This window comes from Corvus moneduloides, chromosome 1 (genome assembly GCF_009650955.1).
Source record: "Corvus moneduloides isolate bCorMon1 chromosome 1, bCorMon1.pri, whole genome shotgun sequence".
NCBI lineage: Eukaryota > Metazoa > Chordata > Aves > Passeriformes > Corvidae > Corvus > Corvus moneduloides.
In genome coordinates this window covers 68,888,840-68,906,946 of record NC_045476.1, presented here as the reverse complement: position 1 = coordinate 68,906,946, position 18,107 = coordinate 68,888,840, and the positions used below count along the sequence as shown (strand labels likewise).

Here is an 18,107-nt window from a genome sequence, read left to right as displayed (position 1 = left end):
CACTGTATCTGGTCCTTAGCAGTTAAAACAGAGACTGGGCATTATGCATATTTCATTGGAATTTTGTTTCTCACTTGAAACCGTGCCTATTATAAGTTTATCTGTAGCAAATTAAGAAATTACTGTTTTTGTGGTGTAGTTTCTAAAAACTTCCTTTAATTGGAAAAACCTCACTTTTTTTTCCAACTGAAGTGCAAATGCCTTCAAGCTGATTGCCAATACACTTGTTTAATCTAGTTTTAAGACCTGCTGAGAGATACTTGAGAGACTGCAGGAGTTTGAGTACCACATATTGAAAGTGACTGATCCCTTTTGGAGATTGAACACACTGAAGTGCAGATGTCGTGGCAATGATGAAGATATTATTAAACATTATATTGATCTGCCATAAGCACTATGAGTACTGTCTGGGGGGGTGTATTTATCTTAGTACACGGTTGATTTAGATACTGGGTAGATCAGGTGGTTAAATGTAGGTTCTGACGTGAACTGTCACACTGAAATTAGTAATACTAGATTGTGTATGCACCGAAGGACAGGTAACATTTCTAGAACATAAGAAATAAATGAATGTTGTTTTACCGAATAAAAAGTACATAACCATGGCCCAGAACTAAAATAAAAACTGAATGCCTATCTATTCATCTGTTCTGAATCATGAGACACTCTGGAATGTCAACTGAAAAGTTAAGTATCCTCTCCATATACAGTATTTCCACATCCCTCCGTCAAATCTGGAGTCTGTAAAAAAGCTAAGGCTAAACAAAACCCAAACCCCAAACAAATACAGTTTTGTGGACAAATCTGGAAGGGAGATTTAACAATTTAAATAATTCCTGTGGATTTTAAGAGGGAGACCTGAATTTTTCTGTTGTTTTTTTTTTTTTTTTTTTTAATGGAAATTGTCTTCAAGTTATATGTTAGAAGGAAAGACCTTCTTGTTTTGGCAAGATGCCTTCAATCATTTTGTGCGTTTTCACATTTAATAGAGATCATGGCCTAGTACTGTCTGGGAAATACTGCAGATCTATTCTTTACCTTTCCATAATTGAATTAAAGACAAATACCCTTAGTTATCCTGTACCAACTGCTACAGAGTGGCTGGCAGCAATATCTGTGGCATTCAACAGGAAAAAATGCCAGTGTTTTCCATTTCTTTCTTCTTCCTAGCCATCCCTCCATGTTTCTTAATAAAGGTACCTGTTCAGTTTTGCCATATCACATATGGGGTTTCTTTTATGCTTTTGCATCCAAACTAATGAGACTGCATTTTGGGAGCTGAAGAACTGTAAGCAGGTGGGAGAGGAGCAAGGTAATGGAACATGTCTGGGTACTTGAAAAGCAGTATGTAGGAATGATTGAGATCCATCTTTTGTCTTTGATACATAAATTATCTGAAAGTGGATTTGAATAGAAGCTTCAGATTTCACAGTGAAAGGTATGTAGTACCTTTGTCACATCATTACCTAGCAACATAAGACTGAAGTTATACTTTGAACTCATTTTTATGTTAAAATGCAGAACTGTTATGATCTCTTTGCAGAGTAAATACATTTCCAAACAGACATATTTTTCTTGGTCAGTACATTAAAAATCCCCTCTGTACGATATACTTGGGGGGAAAAATAAGTTGAAGTTAGAGCAGCATGCAGAAGTGTTGAAATGAAAAATCAATGAACAGCTTGAACAGAATTTTCTTTCTGGGGCTTGAAGCTGACCACGGAAAACACTTCTGTTTATTACTGAAGAAGGAATCTTTTCTATTACTAGTTTGTCCATTCCTAGATTAGGCTTTTCAGTGTATTTTTAAAGATGCTTCCGTCACATTTCAATGTACTCTTTCAACAAACCCTTAGCTCCAGGAGGTGAATGTGTACTTGGGGCATTAGTAATTATTTGCCTAAATCATAATATTTCCTACAAGTCTTGCAAGATAAAAAAAAGATGCATATATGTTGCATGATAATTTTATCCAGGTACTTTATAGGCCTTAACTTACTAGATACTCATGAGTAGCATTTTGTGAAGTAGGTAACTGGATATTGATCTTATTTTATTAAATAGAGGAAGGTGATGGCCTGAAAGACAAAACCAACATAAGAGGAAAAAAATCTTGCCCCAAAAAGCTTTGACAGCAAATTACTGGAAAAAAATATCATTATACATTATGAATCTCAGGCAGAGAAAAAAATACTTGTAGTCCTCTTTTGACTGAAATTGACAGTAGTCCAGCAGGAGCAAAACGTGCTTTGCAAAGCTAGATCAGCATCAAAACATTCTGCTAGGTGTACTGAGTTTTACTAGTGGAATTACATTATTGCATTTGATTTGATCCTGCTTACTTGAATGCCTCAGGATTTTATTATGTTTCCCAGAACACAGATATGTACATGATAGAGTTGCTCAGTAGGGAAAATCTGAGTAAACTGTATGTAACTGATTAGAGCACACTTGCAGGTATGGGAATAAATGCTACTTGTGTTGGTGTCTGCCTTTTCTTTGAGGGGTGAACACAGTGGAATCAAGCCTCCAGTGTGTGATCTGTAGTCAGCAGGATTCTAACCTGTTCAGCAAGACCTCAGTAGATTTTTAGTTTGTTGTCTCAACCATCTGCCTCGGCTATGTGACACATTCATGGAAACTTTGCTGGCTCTGGCCATGGAAAGTAACAGGATGGCGTTAATGTCACTGTAAGCCACGGATCCTTAGATGTTGAGGTCACTCCAGCCACTGACTGCTCTCCGTACTCAAAAGTCACCACACTGCAGGAAAATGGTGAGAGAGTGTAGCCCAGGGTGTTGAGACCTCCTGATTTCTTGGATGTCAGGATTAAGACCCTTTCAGGCAACACTTTGTATCACAGAAGACAGAGCATCTTGATTTTTCCTTCCCTTTGAAGAGCAGTTAAATGGCATATGTAGTGTGTGCAGTTTTCCTGAGATACTGCTGGTTTTTGTAGACAAAATGCACAAAAAATCTTGCCATTTTATGTCTGTAATAATGTACTCTCTAAAGTGTGGGAGGACACACTGCTGAGAAGGTCAGTTGTGATTCGTTATATAGACACTGAAACAACTTTTCATTACGTTTTTGGCTTGCATCTTTTCAGAGCCTCTTAGTTGCCAGTTCTCAAGTAAGCAGCTGAATTAGTGGCTGAGCTGTAAATAATGGTAAAACCCCTCTGAAAACAGTTTTGCTGCAAAAGTTGAAGGCATATTTTACAATTTTAGTGATTTTTCTAATGTTTCTTCTTTGGTGCTAAGAGGGAACAAGAAATTCACATCTTCATTCATGTATGTACTTTGGTAAAAAAGCTTAATCCTTCAGCGGTAAATATTAAATGCTTCTTTCAAGTTTCCTGGCACCTTTAAGTCCTTTTTGTATTGCACCCAAAGCACCTCCAAGCACAGAAAGTCAAGACAAAAGATTTCACACCTATAAAAATGATTTAACAGGGAGATTTTCTGGGAACTACTTGAAGATCTGTGGCACTGCACAGCTCAATTATAGAATCTGTCCAAGTCACCCTCTGAAAACACAGAAGGCTTTGGTTGCCCACCTGTGCTCACCTACAACCAAGCACTGGATTAGAAGAGAAGAATCATCCAGATCCATTAGCAATCCTCAGAAACCTCTGTTCTCCTGCCTTGGTACGCCTAATGACTTAGATACTGCATATTGAAACTGATGGCAAAATCTATACTGTGGATTGAAGCTCCTTAAGAGCCTCATACCCGTTCTTGAACGGAAGCGTAATCGTCAGTGCTCCGAGCTTCTGTCCTGAGAGTCTAAATTAAGAACAAGCTTCTGGGCTGCTGCTGGGCCTGCAGTAGCTTCTCAGGCTTTGTCCTCCCTCTGTAACCACCTGACCTGAGCTGCCCCCAGAATACAAATCCACTGTACCATGCTGTCAAAACAAATTACTAAATATCAGGCAGCACCACAGAGGAGACAGAACCCAGGATCTTAGCAAAAGTAAAATGTTGCTCTCCCATACTTGCTGAGGAATTAAGGCAGCCTAAATGCTTTGGTGGGAGGGAAACATTTGCCCTTCACCAACTGCTGCCCTGAGACTTGATCCAGAAAGTAATCAGGTCTCCCATGAGGAGCTGGAGCAATATGTAAGGAGGCTCTGCCCACATATCCAAGAAATGCATTCGACACACTGCAGCATGCACAGGCCTTGGGGACGGGACTCTGAGGGCAGAATTTTCTGTTTACATTATTTGTGGAGGAGGCTTGGTACAGGTACAAACCAGGGAGGAAATCTCTGCAGGGAGTGAGCACCTGCAGCCCCGTTTCTCCTGTGGTATGTGCTGAAGCATGTGGGCAATGCTCAGTGCTTAATGAACGTGGAGCTGCAGGACAAAGTCATCCACAGCCTTCATCTGCACCAGTAATGGCACTGGGAGCCACCCTGGCCTCTGGGCACGCTTTTTGTGGGCTTTCCTTATGTCACCTGCTGCCACTGCCCACACCATGGTGGCAGATGTGGGCAGGGCCCTGGCAGCTCCACTGTCACCAGGATTCTGCTCACAGGCACCGCTGTGGTTCCATACCTGCTTCTGCTCACTGCTCTGTGAGGGAGCTGCAGTGCTGGGGGGTGATTTGATCTGGGGTAAACTGACTTTGTGAAAGCACTGTGCCTAGATGCCTTTGGGAGAAGATGGGACAGGGCACCAAGACTGCTGTTAGAATAATAAAATAATAGCTCCTGGTTAAATCTGGGCTGATAATCCCTAGGGAGCTAATACTGCCTTCAGTTGTTGACATGATTTCTTTTTTGCTCTTCACCTGTATCTCCCTCACTTCCCACGTGCTACTTGCACCATCAATTCCTTATCAACCGTCTCTGCTGCTTTCTTATAGGGGTGCATGCTGGATCTGAATACATTAGTGCTTAATGAGCTACATATTTAAAGCTTACCAGTTAGGTTATATCCCAACATTCTTCTAAGAGAATACACTTCCAGTATCAAAAGTAAGTTAATTTAAAATCCCACTAAGTTAAGCTGATTCTACTTGCTTGAACTAATATCTCTCTATAGCTCATCAGAATTAAGCAAAACGTGGATGCGGACATTTCAGTAGAGAGACAGACAGAATAATAAGGAAATCTCATTTCCGTTTGCAAAAGTCCTAATTATCCTGATGGTTAAGAGGGAATCAGTTTTCCAATAAAAAATACAAATGAGGATATTTCTTTAATCAGAGCACCGTATGCAAGGCCTTCTCAGAATAGTCTAAACTAACACAGACTTGAATGTTAAATGCCTATAAATAATAAAACAATGATTTTGGGGATTCTAAAGATACCATACTCTGAAGGGCTGTGATTTCCCCATCACCCACCCATTAGCTTTTGAACTCAGTGCCTCTTCCAAAAGTTGGCAAAGAGACAGAGGTCTCAAAACCATATTTCTCTTTGACATATTTCTTGAAAACCGATGGGGCAATAAGGGAAGAAGTCAGCAGTACTGGGGAGGGGATTTGTCATGTGGGCATGAAATATAAAAACTTTAGGGAAAAGCTACATTAGTCCTACCTTTTGTAACATATGCTTATTTTCATTGACAGTTAACTATGCAAGCTGATACCAAAATCTGTCAGAAGTCCACGCTTTGTTGTTTTGCTAATGGTGGTTTGCAATTTATTGTATGCTTTGCCATGTCTCCATGAGGAGACTTCGTTGTTTCATTTTATTTAGAAGTGACCTTACTTACTTACCTGTGCAATTTGGAGGAACAATTCGAGTACTGTTCTTTGGTATATTGCATGAGTTTTGGGCCATGATTTTACTGAAGACTCTAGAATATGTGCTGTAAAGACAAGCTGAATATATTTGAAACTGGCATGCCAAATCAAGGGTGGGGAGAGTAGAGTAGAGGGCTTTTTGAGCATGGAGGGGAAGCCTGCTGTTTTTGTGTAATGGAACAATTTGGAAACATTCGTAAGGTGGCCTCCATGCTGGAAATGGACTTTGGGTAGAGTAGAGGCTGATGATAAATCATGATAAACCATGGAAATTATTTTATCTATGGGGGGGGTTGAGGGGGAGGAAGAACTGGTAGCTGCACATCTTCTAGGGCCGATTAAACCTCCCAACCAGGTTGTAAACCCCCTTCCCCTTTTGTGCAGCTGAGAACAGTAATCTCTTTCTTGTAAATGAGTTCTCCTACAATGGAGAATGCTGGCTGAGAGTCTGAATTAAGAAACAGGAGGAAAAACAAAGGAACGAAGTCTGTTTAATTAGGATAAAAGATACTCCCCCCTGCCAAATCCTCCAATCCCAGTTTAGCAGAGTACAGGGCTTGTTCGGGCTGAAAGGTCTGACTTGCTGACTTAGGTAAACGCAGTGCTCAGCAGATGAAATCATGCATAATTAATTGTTCTTTGTTGCATTCTTTCCAATGTAATGACTTGTAGCATTCACACTTGTAATAATTGATGTTTGCTGTGTGCTGGAGCTTCAGGACAGCCAATTAAGGCGCTGAAGGTGGGAACTGCGCAACATCTCTGCCATCTGGTTGTTACCAACACGTGGGCTATAACGTTGTTTTTTCTTCTTTACTTGTTTCTAGTGTCTAAAACAGTACATGGAGCTGGCAATTCAAGAAGGTTGTGGTTCTCCTATCACATGTCCAGACATGGTATGCTTGAACCATGGGACCCTACAAGAAGCAGAGGTATCTATACTTCCAGTACTTCTTTCTTTCTCCCTTTTTTAACATATATCCCCCAAATTTCTTTATCTGTGTAATAAATAATAATCATACACCTTCTCCTCCCTTTAATTACCTTTAATGAGCTTTTGGCAAGAGGCCTGACTGACAAGAGGAGATAGGAACAAACAGATGTTTTTCAAGGGTTTTGCTCCTTTTCCCCTCCCTCTGTGCCTTGGGGAAAGGTTTACTTGGCATCTGGACAACCTCTGAATTACCCATGCAGGTGACTTAACCAGAATACCCTGTATCCTGGAATTGCTGAGCCTCCATTAGACTGTCAGTTCAGTCAGATTTGATTTGACTGCAAACACTGAAATTCTTGATCTTTCTTAAGAGCAAGAACTCAGACTGATGATATGCAAGGCCAGAATTTCCTTGTGTATGTTGATCTTGGGCTGCAACAAGCAATTTGCAGTCCAATATAATCACACAGGGCTGTATAATTACATGGAAAGAAAGGTGTCTGCGCAGCACCAGGTAGAAGTAGGTCTTAAGAGATATGGAGGGTGTCTCTTGGGATACACCCAAGGGATGCTTGCTTGCCTGCTTTGTGAGGCAGGAATGTCCCTGCTGGGCCTGAGAATACAAATAGGACAAAAAAAAAACCCCAGGAAAAATAAGATGGCTAAGGGATTTTGATTGGTTTTGCGCATTCTCTCAGCATTTGTTTGCTGGAATAAACTGAAGGAGAATTAGATCTTCATCCCTAATCTGAAGAAGAGAAGTTTGTCTTCTGGATTCCCTTGAGCCCTGTGCATACAGATGCCATAAGAACAATATAATCCTATTCAAATGCCATCAGTGACAGTGTGATTCCTGATACCTTGCATTGAAAAATGCCTTTTTCTCCAGAAAAAAATCAGGATCTGCTCTCCAGCATACATTTGAAATGTTGTGCTTAGTTGAATCAGGGCATGGGACTTACAGCTGTGCTTGTTACAGCATGCAGGCATATGGTGGAGCTTTTTTTTCTGGCTGAATCCAGCTATTGTTAAAAGTAGCCAGCTGTTTCCCTTCCTCCTCTTTCTACAAAGATACAGAGAGGGTGTAGCAATGTCCTTCCACCCATTGCACCAGATTGGAGGCATCTAGCCTTTATTGAAAATGTATTTTTAAATGAAAATTAACAAATGACAGGAAGAATTCTGCTCTGTTCAACCAGGGTTCTAATGCTATAGGAATTAAGAGAGATATATTTCCCCTTAGTAAAGGACACTCCAGGGGCATGTATTAATGGACCACTGGCCTAATCCTTGGGTGTTTTTTGGGCTGACAGCAGAGTGACTAAACAGCCCAAATGTGCATTAGTGTCCCTTGGATGACTGAATGTTCTGACACTCCCTTTTGGCGATGTGCTTGAAACACAAGCCTTCTGCTTGAATAGAAAACAAATCCCCAACCTGGTTAAAATTACTGCTTATGTATTTTACCAAGTACCTGTTTCTTTAAGGAAGAAAACCACCCAGAAAAAAACAGGAATGACTGAAAGAATAGATTGACTCCATTAACAATCTGAAAGAATAGTATGTAAACTACAGATTTATGTATGAACATTCTCGATTCCTTTTTTTCCCTCTATAAAGAAAAGCTTTTCTTTGTGAAAATGTGGCTTTTAAAAGCTTTTTCTTAAAAATCCAGAACCTTATCAGATGATAGAGAACGTGTTTAACTATGGCTATTGTTTGGCGTGGAAGTACTGTTTAGAGTTACAGTTTATTCCTTACACACTCTCAAACTCCTGGTGTAAAAGTATGAGGCTTCTCACCTCTGGAGGGTCTGCAGCTTTTGTCTCTGCCTTCTGGCAGGACAAGGTTCCTCACCAGGACAGTGCTATGAGGAATGACATGTTGCCTGTACTGCGGGGAAAAACAAAAATAAAAGGTCCTTTTTTTTCTCCTCTGTGATAGCATCAGTGTTTTGAAAAGGTGTATTTTTCATGTCATGTTCATTTCAGACTATTCTGTGACTGCTGTTCATCAGGTACTGTTACAGTTTGGAGAAAAAATAGCAGTTCAATCTCTTTGTCATGGACATGGTGCTAAATTGGTTCCTATACTTCGGGCTAAATGCATCTCATTATGTTAGCTAGAACAGTTGTTTTGTTTGCTTCTTTAAGTGCATTTTGCCATAGCCTGCACAAGGGAGATAAAGGTGAATTTAGGCATAATTTGAAGTGAAGGAAAGCCTTTTCATTGACTTCAGTGCATTTTGGATTGAGCTTTCTTCAATAAGAAAACTGAACAATTAATAATAAAGCTTATAAGCATTTATAACACAGTATAGCTATCAACTCAGTATAGCTATGAAAGTTCCTCTTCTTCTCCCTCTCAAGGTCCTTATTCAAGGTGTGTAACATTTCTTCAGTGCTTTCCAGTGACCTGTTTTTCTTCATTAAGACAAATCAGAATGAAGTCCTGTTTATCTTCCCAGTAAAGTTCTGAAGGGTTTGTCTAGTTTGGTACGAAATAACCAGAGCCTTTTCAAAGGTCTTGCCTTGCTTCTGATTCATGTGCTTTTTCTGTTGCTTTTGGGGGATGGAGGGAGGCAAAAACTCTGATTAACAATTTAAACACAGAATAGAATTTCTTCTTGTATGTCTGATGAAGAAATGAGCAAGTGCAAATAGCAGGAATGTGTTTCTCTAAAACAGTTGAATATTTCATCAGTACTTGGGGAGTAAACTGCTTATTCACAGGAGATGCTGGGAATTAAGGCTTAACTTTTTGGGTCCCTCTGGACCTCGGAAAAAAATGTTCCAGGTTTTTAACATGCATAAAGTGAAAAGTTATTTGAACTAGAAAATTGTACTTTCCAGTACTTTGAAAATATGTTTTCTGAAACCCCTCTGGCTTGGGTTGCTTTTTCCTTCAACAAAATCTAGTTGAAACTGGTATATTTCCCAGCAGTTTTTTTTTGTTTTGACAAATAGTGCATTCAAACAGAAGGAACTGTTCCACTGAAGTGCTTGAAATCAAGTGCAATCCAAGGTCGTATCTTGACCTATTAAATCTAGATAGCAGCTGCTTGTAGTATAGCTGTCTTTTAGCAGAAATAAATGAGGGGTGGTGGTGGTAAGGCAATGGTTTTGGCTACAGACTCTCTTTCAAATAGCTGGTTACACAAAACAAGGAAAGTTTAAAAGCAGTCTTGTTAAACAAAATGTTTGCCCTTTCAAGCTCTAATGGTACAATAAACAAAGATTATTTGGATTTCTTCCTGGAAGCAGAAGGTAGAAGAAACATCTTATATTAATGCAGTTCTCTTTAAACATGCAGACTTCTTCTGTCTGGAATATTCCTGTCTCTCTTGGGAACTTGCTCCATTGATTTAATTGGACCAGTTAATATCCCTAATCTAAATAAGGGGTAATTTATCATGGTTTGAAATGGGTTTGCTTGGTGTGAATCCAGTCACCAGTGTAAGCTATGAATCAAGGTAAATCTCCGCTGTATACAGGGATTTTTAATGCAATACTCACTTAGATAATATCTAGGGCATTGTGCTTTGCTGTTTGTGATTCCTGTATTGTTCTAAGGTTTATAACATTGATGCAGTGATCCATGTATACCTAATCTGATTTGGATTAAAACTGTGCAGGAGTCACTTAAAGGAGGTACTGATTTGGGCTCTTAAGTTTGTAAAGGATTACGCCTTTGCATGCAGTGCCGATCCTGCTCATTGTCATCCCTCATTGCTCAGTGCCATCCCTCTGTCTGTGTAAATCCATGATCTACACCAGTGCTAACCTGACAGAGGGTTGTCAGCACTTTGTAAAGCAATGCTGAAATAGGACAGTAACCCAGATCTTAGAATTCTTAATTGTGTTATATTCCATACATAGCCAAACACAAAATCCCACTGGGACTCGGTTTAAAAATATCAGTTTTATTTTTAATTTCAAAGTCAGTGTACGTTTTGCTCGAGGAGATTGAAATGGTAAAATGAGAAGGAACGTGAGAAAACATTGCAGGCTGACCTATCTTTTTCAGGGTCAGAATAAAAATTTTTGTTCTTCTTATTTACTTGTTTTAAAATAAAACCTAGGAGAGCAAGTGAGAGAGCCTTAATTTTGTTTTTATTTGTCGCTAAATAAGAGAAGAGCTCTTTAATGGAGAACATGAATAATTTAGTATTTAATTATGACTCTCGTGAGCATGGTAGCTTGATGAAGAAAGTTGTGGGTGTAATTTCTCACAATAAAGAGATTGAACTCCCATACCCTTTTCAAAAGCAAACCACAGCCCCTGTTGAAACCATTTTACACTCCTTGCAAAACAAGACAGTGCCTCTGTGAGTGGGGCTTTGGCAGAGGTGGGCAATGCCACCCTTTCAAAACTGCTGTTGTTGCTGCCTGTGCAGGATCTGCCCTTGCTGCCTGTCTGCTAGAAGCTCTTGTCCTGCTGAACTTCCCTCCCTTGGCATTATCAAGGTTTGATTCATATGGGTGTGAAAGGAAGTAAGATCTATTCAATTTGCTAGATTGCCTCCTTGCATCTCCCTTGAAAGCCTGAGAATAGGTGGAGTAGTGATTTTCCCTTTCCACTGTGGTAGCCAGTGTTTAAAAACAGGGGAGTTGTTCTTCCTTGGGTCCTGGTTACTGCACTGCCTGGAAAAGTTTGCCCCTGTGTGTACTGAACTAAATTATTTTGAACCCTTTCAATTTCCTTTCTTTGCTCTTTTGTCTCATGTAGTAGCAGGGATCCTTGTTATTGTGACACATTTGATGACATGATCTTTTTGGATGCTTGGCAAGGGTCCAGGTGGAGCCCTTTGTGGTAGTAAGCCTTCAAAATTTTGCTTTTGTCCATGGATTTTTACTTCAGGTGAATGCTGCTGTTCTTAGCAATAGCTCTTGTGTGTTCTTGTGCTCTATAGCAAGAGTATATTAACTGCAGATACTGCTTACAGGGTTTGGAAAATCAGAAAACTTATTTCAACTCCTAACAGTCTGATAAGTCTCAAAGCAAGATATTTTCTGGAGAAGAGAGTTCTTGCCTGTATTTTTTTTTTTTTATTAAAACTCCCAGTATTAAAAAAGAAAAAAAAATTCCCCAAACCTGTCCTCTAGCATTTCTTCCTACACGGAATAATTTCATAGCCTAGAATAAGAAAAGCCTGCTTTCTGATATGCTCATGGTCTTTCTCTTCTGGCTCTTTGCCATCTGCTGGGTTGCTGGTTTGCTGCCTCCCCAGATTTCCATGCCCTGACCAGCCCAGAGACGTGAGTGGTTGTGCAGGAGAGGAGGTGTTTGGGATGGACAGACACCCAGGTGGGGCTTGAGAAGTTGTCTGGAAATGAACATTTAGACTGATGCCAAGCAGGAAGAGATAAACACCTAATCCCCTTACTGTGCTTATGACTGTCCTCGATTAGGTGTAAATGAGATTAAAAGTTCACTGAGGAAAGGATTTGCTGGGTTTTATGGGGACCTGATATTCATGTTTCTTTTAATTAAGTTTGTACATACAGCTGTTAAATGACACTGAATTCGGGCAGCAGGAATTTCTGTGTTGTTTTCTTCATGCCTAAAGGTACTAAATCTGTGAGAGGCTTTGGCTCAGCACCTCTCAGGTTGACCTGTGTGTGGGTGCCTCAGGATCTGGTCTTTCCAAGCCTGTGGGAGTCAGGCACAGGTGATGGGCTGCGTGCATTCAGTGCCCAGAGCTGCAAACAGGGAGGGGGAAGCTGAGCTGTGAAGAGGATATGTGGGGAAAAGAATGGAGCTAAGTGAAACCAGTGGGGAAAGCTGGCATGGTAAGCTCAAGGTTTCCCCAGGAGAATGGGAAGCTTTCAGCACCGCCTCTGCTTCCTATTGAAACCTGTGTTAAGATGCATAACTCCACTCCCACTGTAATCAAAAAGGCTGATTTTTAATACATGGGAAATTCTGGGCTCAATAGAACTGCTCTTGAAAAAACTGTCTGTTAAAAGCAAAAACAAGTACAGAAGGACCCTGGGCAACTAAACAATTCACTCAAGTGGCTCTTACAGCATTGAGACTCACTGTTTTCATTTAGTTGTAATGAAGAAAAATTTAAAGTGGTTGCCAATGCTCACCCAGCTAGAGAAATGCAGATGACTCTCTTCATTTTCCAAACTATTTGTATGTGAAGCTGCCCTGGGGAGGAGTGGGCAATACTGAAATGATGTGTCTTTACTGAAACTGCTAAGCTTCACTCTTTTTAGCCATTTGATTTAGTTATTTTTTGTTCTCCAAGAGTGTTTCAGCTGACTTCTGATGAACAGGTGAAGAGTTTTCCAGAAAAATCTGTCTTGCAGATTAATATTAATAATTAATAATTAAATAATTAAATAATTAAATAATTAATAATTAAATAATAATAATAATAATAAATATTAATTAATTACAGTCATATGAATCTTTAAATTATTAAATCTTGACATAATTTGGATTCATTTTTGTATTACACTGGCTTAGGTTAAACAAATGATCCAAGCATCTGCTACAAAATGCAGTTTTGTGCAATCAAGTCCAATCAATTTGAGATATTAATAAAGCAATTTCATATTTTATAATACAAATTCATTTTCTTTTTTCCATCTGTGAAAGAAAATATATTCACAGCATGATATTGAATATATATTGGATTTTTGACATTATATTTCTTCTCATGAATGCTCTGTCCCACAACCCAGGAGGACAGCAAGGGCCAGTGTCCACTTGACTGAGGGCAAATTTTGTCCTTTACAGTAATCTGAAGGACTGTGGTTGGATACTGGATGTGAGATTTGAAAGCCTGTCACTTTGAAGCTGTCAGTTCTACACTGTCTCACAGTGCTTCAAATGATCAGGTCCCAGGTCTTATATTAGTCTAGGTTTATTTTCAGTGAAAGACAAAAAGTATTTCCAGTGCTAGTACAGTATTACAGACACATCAGATAAAGAGAATGATCCCACATTCTGCATCTGACAAACATGTGACTCCTGAAATGCCTGTGAAGTTTCTTTTGAAACCCTCCATACCCTGTGTGCAGGTTCGCTTATTAGGTTTAAATAGGGCACTTGGTCTTCTTACATAGACTGTTAATTGGAGATTAGAGCATTTAGCCTTTTAGGCTGCTAGTTTAATTATGGTAATGTGTAAAATGTATCAGCAAAGCCTGTTTGTCTATGCCGACTAAAATTTTTAACTTCAGTCGGGTTCCCAATAGGCTGCTCCGTGTCTAAGGCAAATTCCAACAGTGATGGCATTAGCTGTCTTGGCCCAAACCCCATGAAATGACTAAAAAATGGAAACCAGACTGGCTTTCAGTTCCTGAGAGCTAAGTGACCCCTGCCATTAACGCCAGGAGACACGAATGAAGAACCATTCATTTGAGCTATATTCTTGTGCACAAACAGCATGCTGCAGTCTCCAGGGCTGGAAACATGTCACCCTTTGTTACACTAAACCAACATGAAATAAAATTGACAAGCCTGAAGTAAATACAGAATGCACATAGAAGGTTTTCCTGTGCATGGTAAGAAAGACATGGGCTGAACTACTGGACTGTGTGGCTGAAATAGAGGCGGTCAAGAACTGCTTTTAAGTTTTGGAGAAGTAGTCAGGGTATGGAGGAACATGGTGCTGATAGCAAGCAGGAACAAAAAGGTGAATTTGAGAGCCAGCTCAGGAAAGCAGGTGTGTTGAACACAGTGCTTATTAACTTTTTAAGGTTTGTGTTTATAATACTTATTTTGTGTATTTGTTTCTCATTTCAGATTGCCTGTTTGGTTCCTGTTGACCAGTTTCAGTTATACAAGAGGTTGAAGTTTGAACGAGGTGCGATCCTTTTTGTTCCTATTACCTTCTCTTTTGTCAGTGGAGGCAGCACTGTTATATACTGCAAAGACAGAGCCTGTTGAGTGAGTTAAGGAAGAGACAGAGAAGATGCCTTTGCTTTGAAATAGTTTAAGAGCAGTCACTAGGTCTGATGGTGCTCCACAGACAAATTCGAAATTCTTTCAGTATTGAGGAATCGAAAAAGCAGCATCTTACTGAATTATCCGACTTTTACTCAAGCTTGTGGGCAGCAGTCTCCAATTGCTTGCCTGGGGCTCCACTGTTCTTCCAATAGCACGTTCGTCTTGGATCCTTGAGGTGGTTGTACTGGTAGAACTTGGCAAGGTGCTAGAGGCTGGTGCAGGCCAGGGCACACAGTTCTTTTACACATCCATGGGGATCTTCAGAGCCTCTGGGGGACACATATTCTGAAATCCAATGCAGATTTTTGCAAGCATCCCTGCAAAATGGCTTTGCTTACGTAAAAACCTCATGTGTGTTCACCTCGTAGAGTTTTTCTTCCTGAGGATTAGTAGGTCCCCTCGTTCCTGAGTAAGGCCTATTTTGTGAACAAGTTTGAAAGTGAAGGTCTCACTGAGGCCAAGCTTTCCTATGCCCAGAGATCACTCTTCTGCATCCGGAGATGGTTCCTTGCCAAGGCTGAAGAAGAAACTTGCTAGTCAGAAGGATGAGATCCCATTCCTGGTTTTAAAGACTGTCAGCAGCTTGAAAGTCTCAGCTGGAAGGTGTGGTGTTTTTCAAAGGACTCAGTGCATGGTACCGTGCAGAGTGCTGTGTCTGAGACACTGCCCTGACTCTGCCTGTTTTCAAACTCTCCTTGGGAGATTGTATTTATGTTCTTCCTCTGCATGCCTGCTTAGATGCAGTGGACTGGGAATGCATAAGACAATGCAGAGGTCTATAAAAGTTAGGCAAAGCAATGCACTTGAAAATTTGATCAGATAGAAGAATATATAGGTTTTTACAGAATCTCATCTGACATGAGTCCTTGTGAATGACCATAAAGTACAAAAACTGCCAAATACTCAAATATACCCCAAAGTTTATGGGCAAGTGCAGATCGTAGCTGTGATTTTCAGGCACTTGGGTCAAAAAAGAAAGGAAAAAAATTCCAAACCTTGCTTTCATTTTTTATTTCTCACTCCTGTTTTACCACCTTCTTGTTTATTCTTAATTCCTTAGGAAGTCTCTCCAGTTCATGAACTAATCAGTGGCTTGTCTACAATCCTAGACAGTGGAAATCAGAGCTTGTTAAATCACCATATTAAAGAGTTAAGAAAGACTTTCTTGCAGTACATCTGTTTTATGTAAAACCTTTTTTAACTGAAGATTCTGAAACTACTGGTTTCCTGGTATCTCCTACCCTGTAACTAGCCAAAGCTGAACTCATGATCTTTTGTCAAACTCACTGTTATGTCTTTTTTTTTTACTGCCTCCCACGCAGAGAAGCCTGAAACTTGTCTCTTTTTTAAATCCTTCTTTACTTTTCTTTCTTGCCTAAGTCGGACAAATCCTCTTCCACCTCTGCTATCTTTCTTTATTATGATTCTGAGATCTGTCCTTGCTCCTTTATGATGAGTAAAACTGATGTCCAAGCAGCAGACTTAGACGTAGCCCTTTTGCCTTGCCTTTCAGCCCCAGCAATAAATCCAGCTTACTGATGTCTGGGAACAACGATTCCTGCTAGCTAAAGCTCTGACCCAGACACCCAGCACTAATGCCAGCCCTAGCCAAGACCTTTTGCCTATCCTGGATTTAGTCCTGTCCCCAAGGCTGATCTTTCTGCACTCATCAGTGGGACTTGGCTTACTAGCTTCTGCTGGCCTGAAGCTCTGTTCTCAGACCTGAGCCTTACCTGCAAAGCCTGCCCACTCTGGTCTGGCAGTCTTTTTCTGAAACTAGCAATAAACCTTGCTGATGGCATCTGCTGGGGATGAATTCTGACCCAGAATCTACCCAGAGACTCCTTACTGATTTTCAACTGATTGGTAGAGCCCTCCCAGACATTTTCCGTTGTGAGATAAATTTTGAGCAAAATTTTGAAAACCCCAATAAGGACTTACACATCCAAAAGCTATTTCCCCCATACCCCATCTGTGCTACCCCATCTGTGTGTTAACTATGTTAATAGAATATATTTCTTCTGAATTTCATTGTTTTCTTTTTTTAATGGACCAATAACATTGTGTGAAAAAGTAGTGAGAAGTAACTAGCATAGAATTGTGTATCTATGGACAATCACTAAATCTAATAAGGAACGCACTGACAATATGCTGTTCTCTTGTGGGTTTTATGTTCTTAGAATGCAAATAAAAAACAAGCTTTCTTGCATATCTGTAACTTCTCTGCATCCAGTCAGGGCCAAGCCGCAGAGCTTCTGTGAAGCATATTTTAGTAGAAGAAACAGGAATTGCTTTATGTCTGTTTAGGATGGGGTTGAGGTAGTCAACAGAAGTAAAGAAACAGAGAAATGGTAAATAGGTAGGACACATGCATTATGTTTGTTTCTGTGACAATTGCTCAGTAGGCCGAGTGGTAGATGAAAAGAATCTCCATTTTATGCCTGACTCAAAAGTAGTCCATTTTAAAAGGAGATGTTGCTAATACTCTGCGAAAAAGAATCATGAACTCATCCTTTCAGTGAGTACCTCTCCTGAGCTGGAAATTATTTTCTTCAGGGTGCTGCATTTCCCCTGTCTGCCACCCACATCTCACCTGCTTGCTCACATGTTTTATGAAAACTGGCCAGATCCCTGCCCAAAACTGGCACTGTTTGGGAAAGCTTTTCTCCTGAGAGTAGAGGGAGTTGTGGCTGAACTGGCTGCAGGGAATCAGGGGAAAGGCTTGGGAGAGAAATGGCCCTAATGAAGAGACGGAGCAACTTGCCAGAGCAGGATGATAGCCTTTTTCCCTTTTTTGGCTGTGCCTTTTTAGTTTTTTCTGGTTTTGCTTGTATTCCATGGTAAACCAAACAGTATGAGACAGCGTGGATTGCAAAACACCATCTGTAGGTTCTTTGTAAAATGGAGGAAGTGGGAGAGGAGGGAGTTTCATCTCATGCATTACATCTTGCTGTAACAAATTGTTAAAAAACAGGTTTACAACCCAACTCTCCTCCTCCCAATGATGTCAAAACCAGACACCCTGTCTTTCTCCCAAAAACAGGATAGGGGAATTTAGGTTTCCAAAGCTGCGTTTTCAACAGAAAACATACAGAACCTACTGTGTGAAGGACTAAATGCAATAGCAAGTACTAGGCCATGGCCTTACCCAGTTCAGAGTTTCTTTTAAGAGACACCAACGGAACCTAGAAAAATAAAGATTTCTCAGTCAGGACACTACTTCTTGAAAGTATTAAAATGTGAAAAGTTACTTGCTTGGCCATGTGTCTCTTCTCCCCACAAATGAAGCTGAGAACCAATTTGTTTTGGCTTTCATTCAGTTGAAAGCAAAATTTTTGTTTGTTTTGGGAGGCAGAGAAAGCATGTGCAAGAGAGTAAGAGGAAAGAATGAAACTAGATTTATGAAGTGGCTGAAGGTAGATGGTACAGGTGTTTTGCTGTCACTGCTTAAATT

General features: G+C 40.2%; 1 protein-coding gene across 3 annotated transcripts in view; it reads left to right on the top strand.

The window, feature by feature from the left end:
* RNF144B (ring finger protein 144B) overlaps positions 1-18,107 on the top strand; it is a 93,329-nt gene that overhangs the window by 66,581 nt on the left and 8,641 nt on the right. For all 3 annotated transcript variants that reach the window (XM_032114521.1, XM_032114529.1, XM_032114512.1), the window contains 2 exons: positions 6,582-6,686; positions 14,450-14,510. In XM_032114521.1, coding sequence (XP_031970412.1) covers positions 6,582-6,686; positions 14,450-14,510 — 166 coding nt within the window. The remainder of the gene's footprint in view (positions 1-6,581; positions 6,687-14,449; positions 14,511-18,107) is intronic.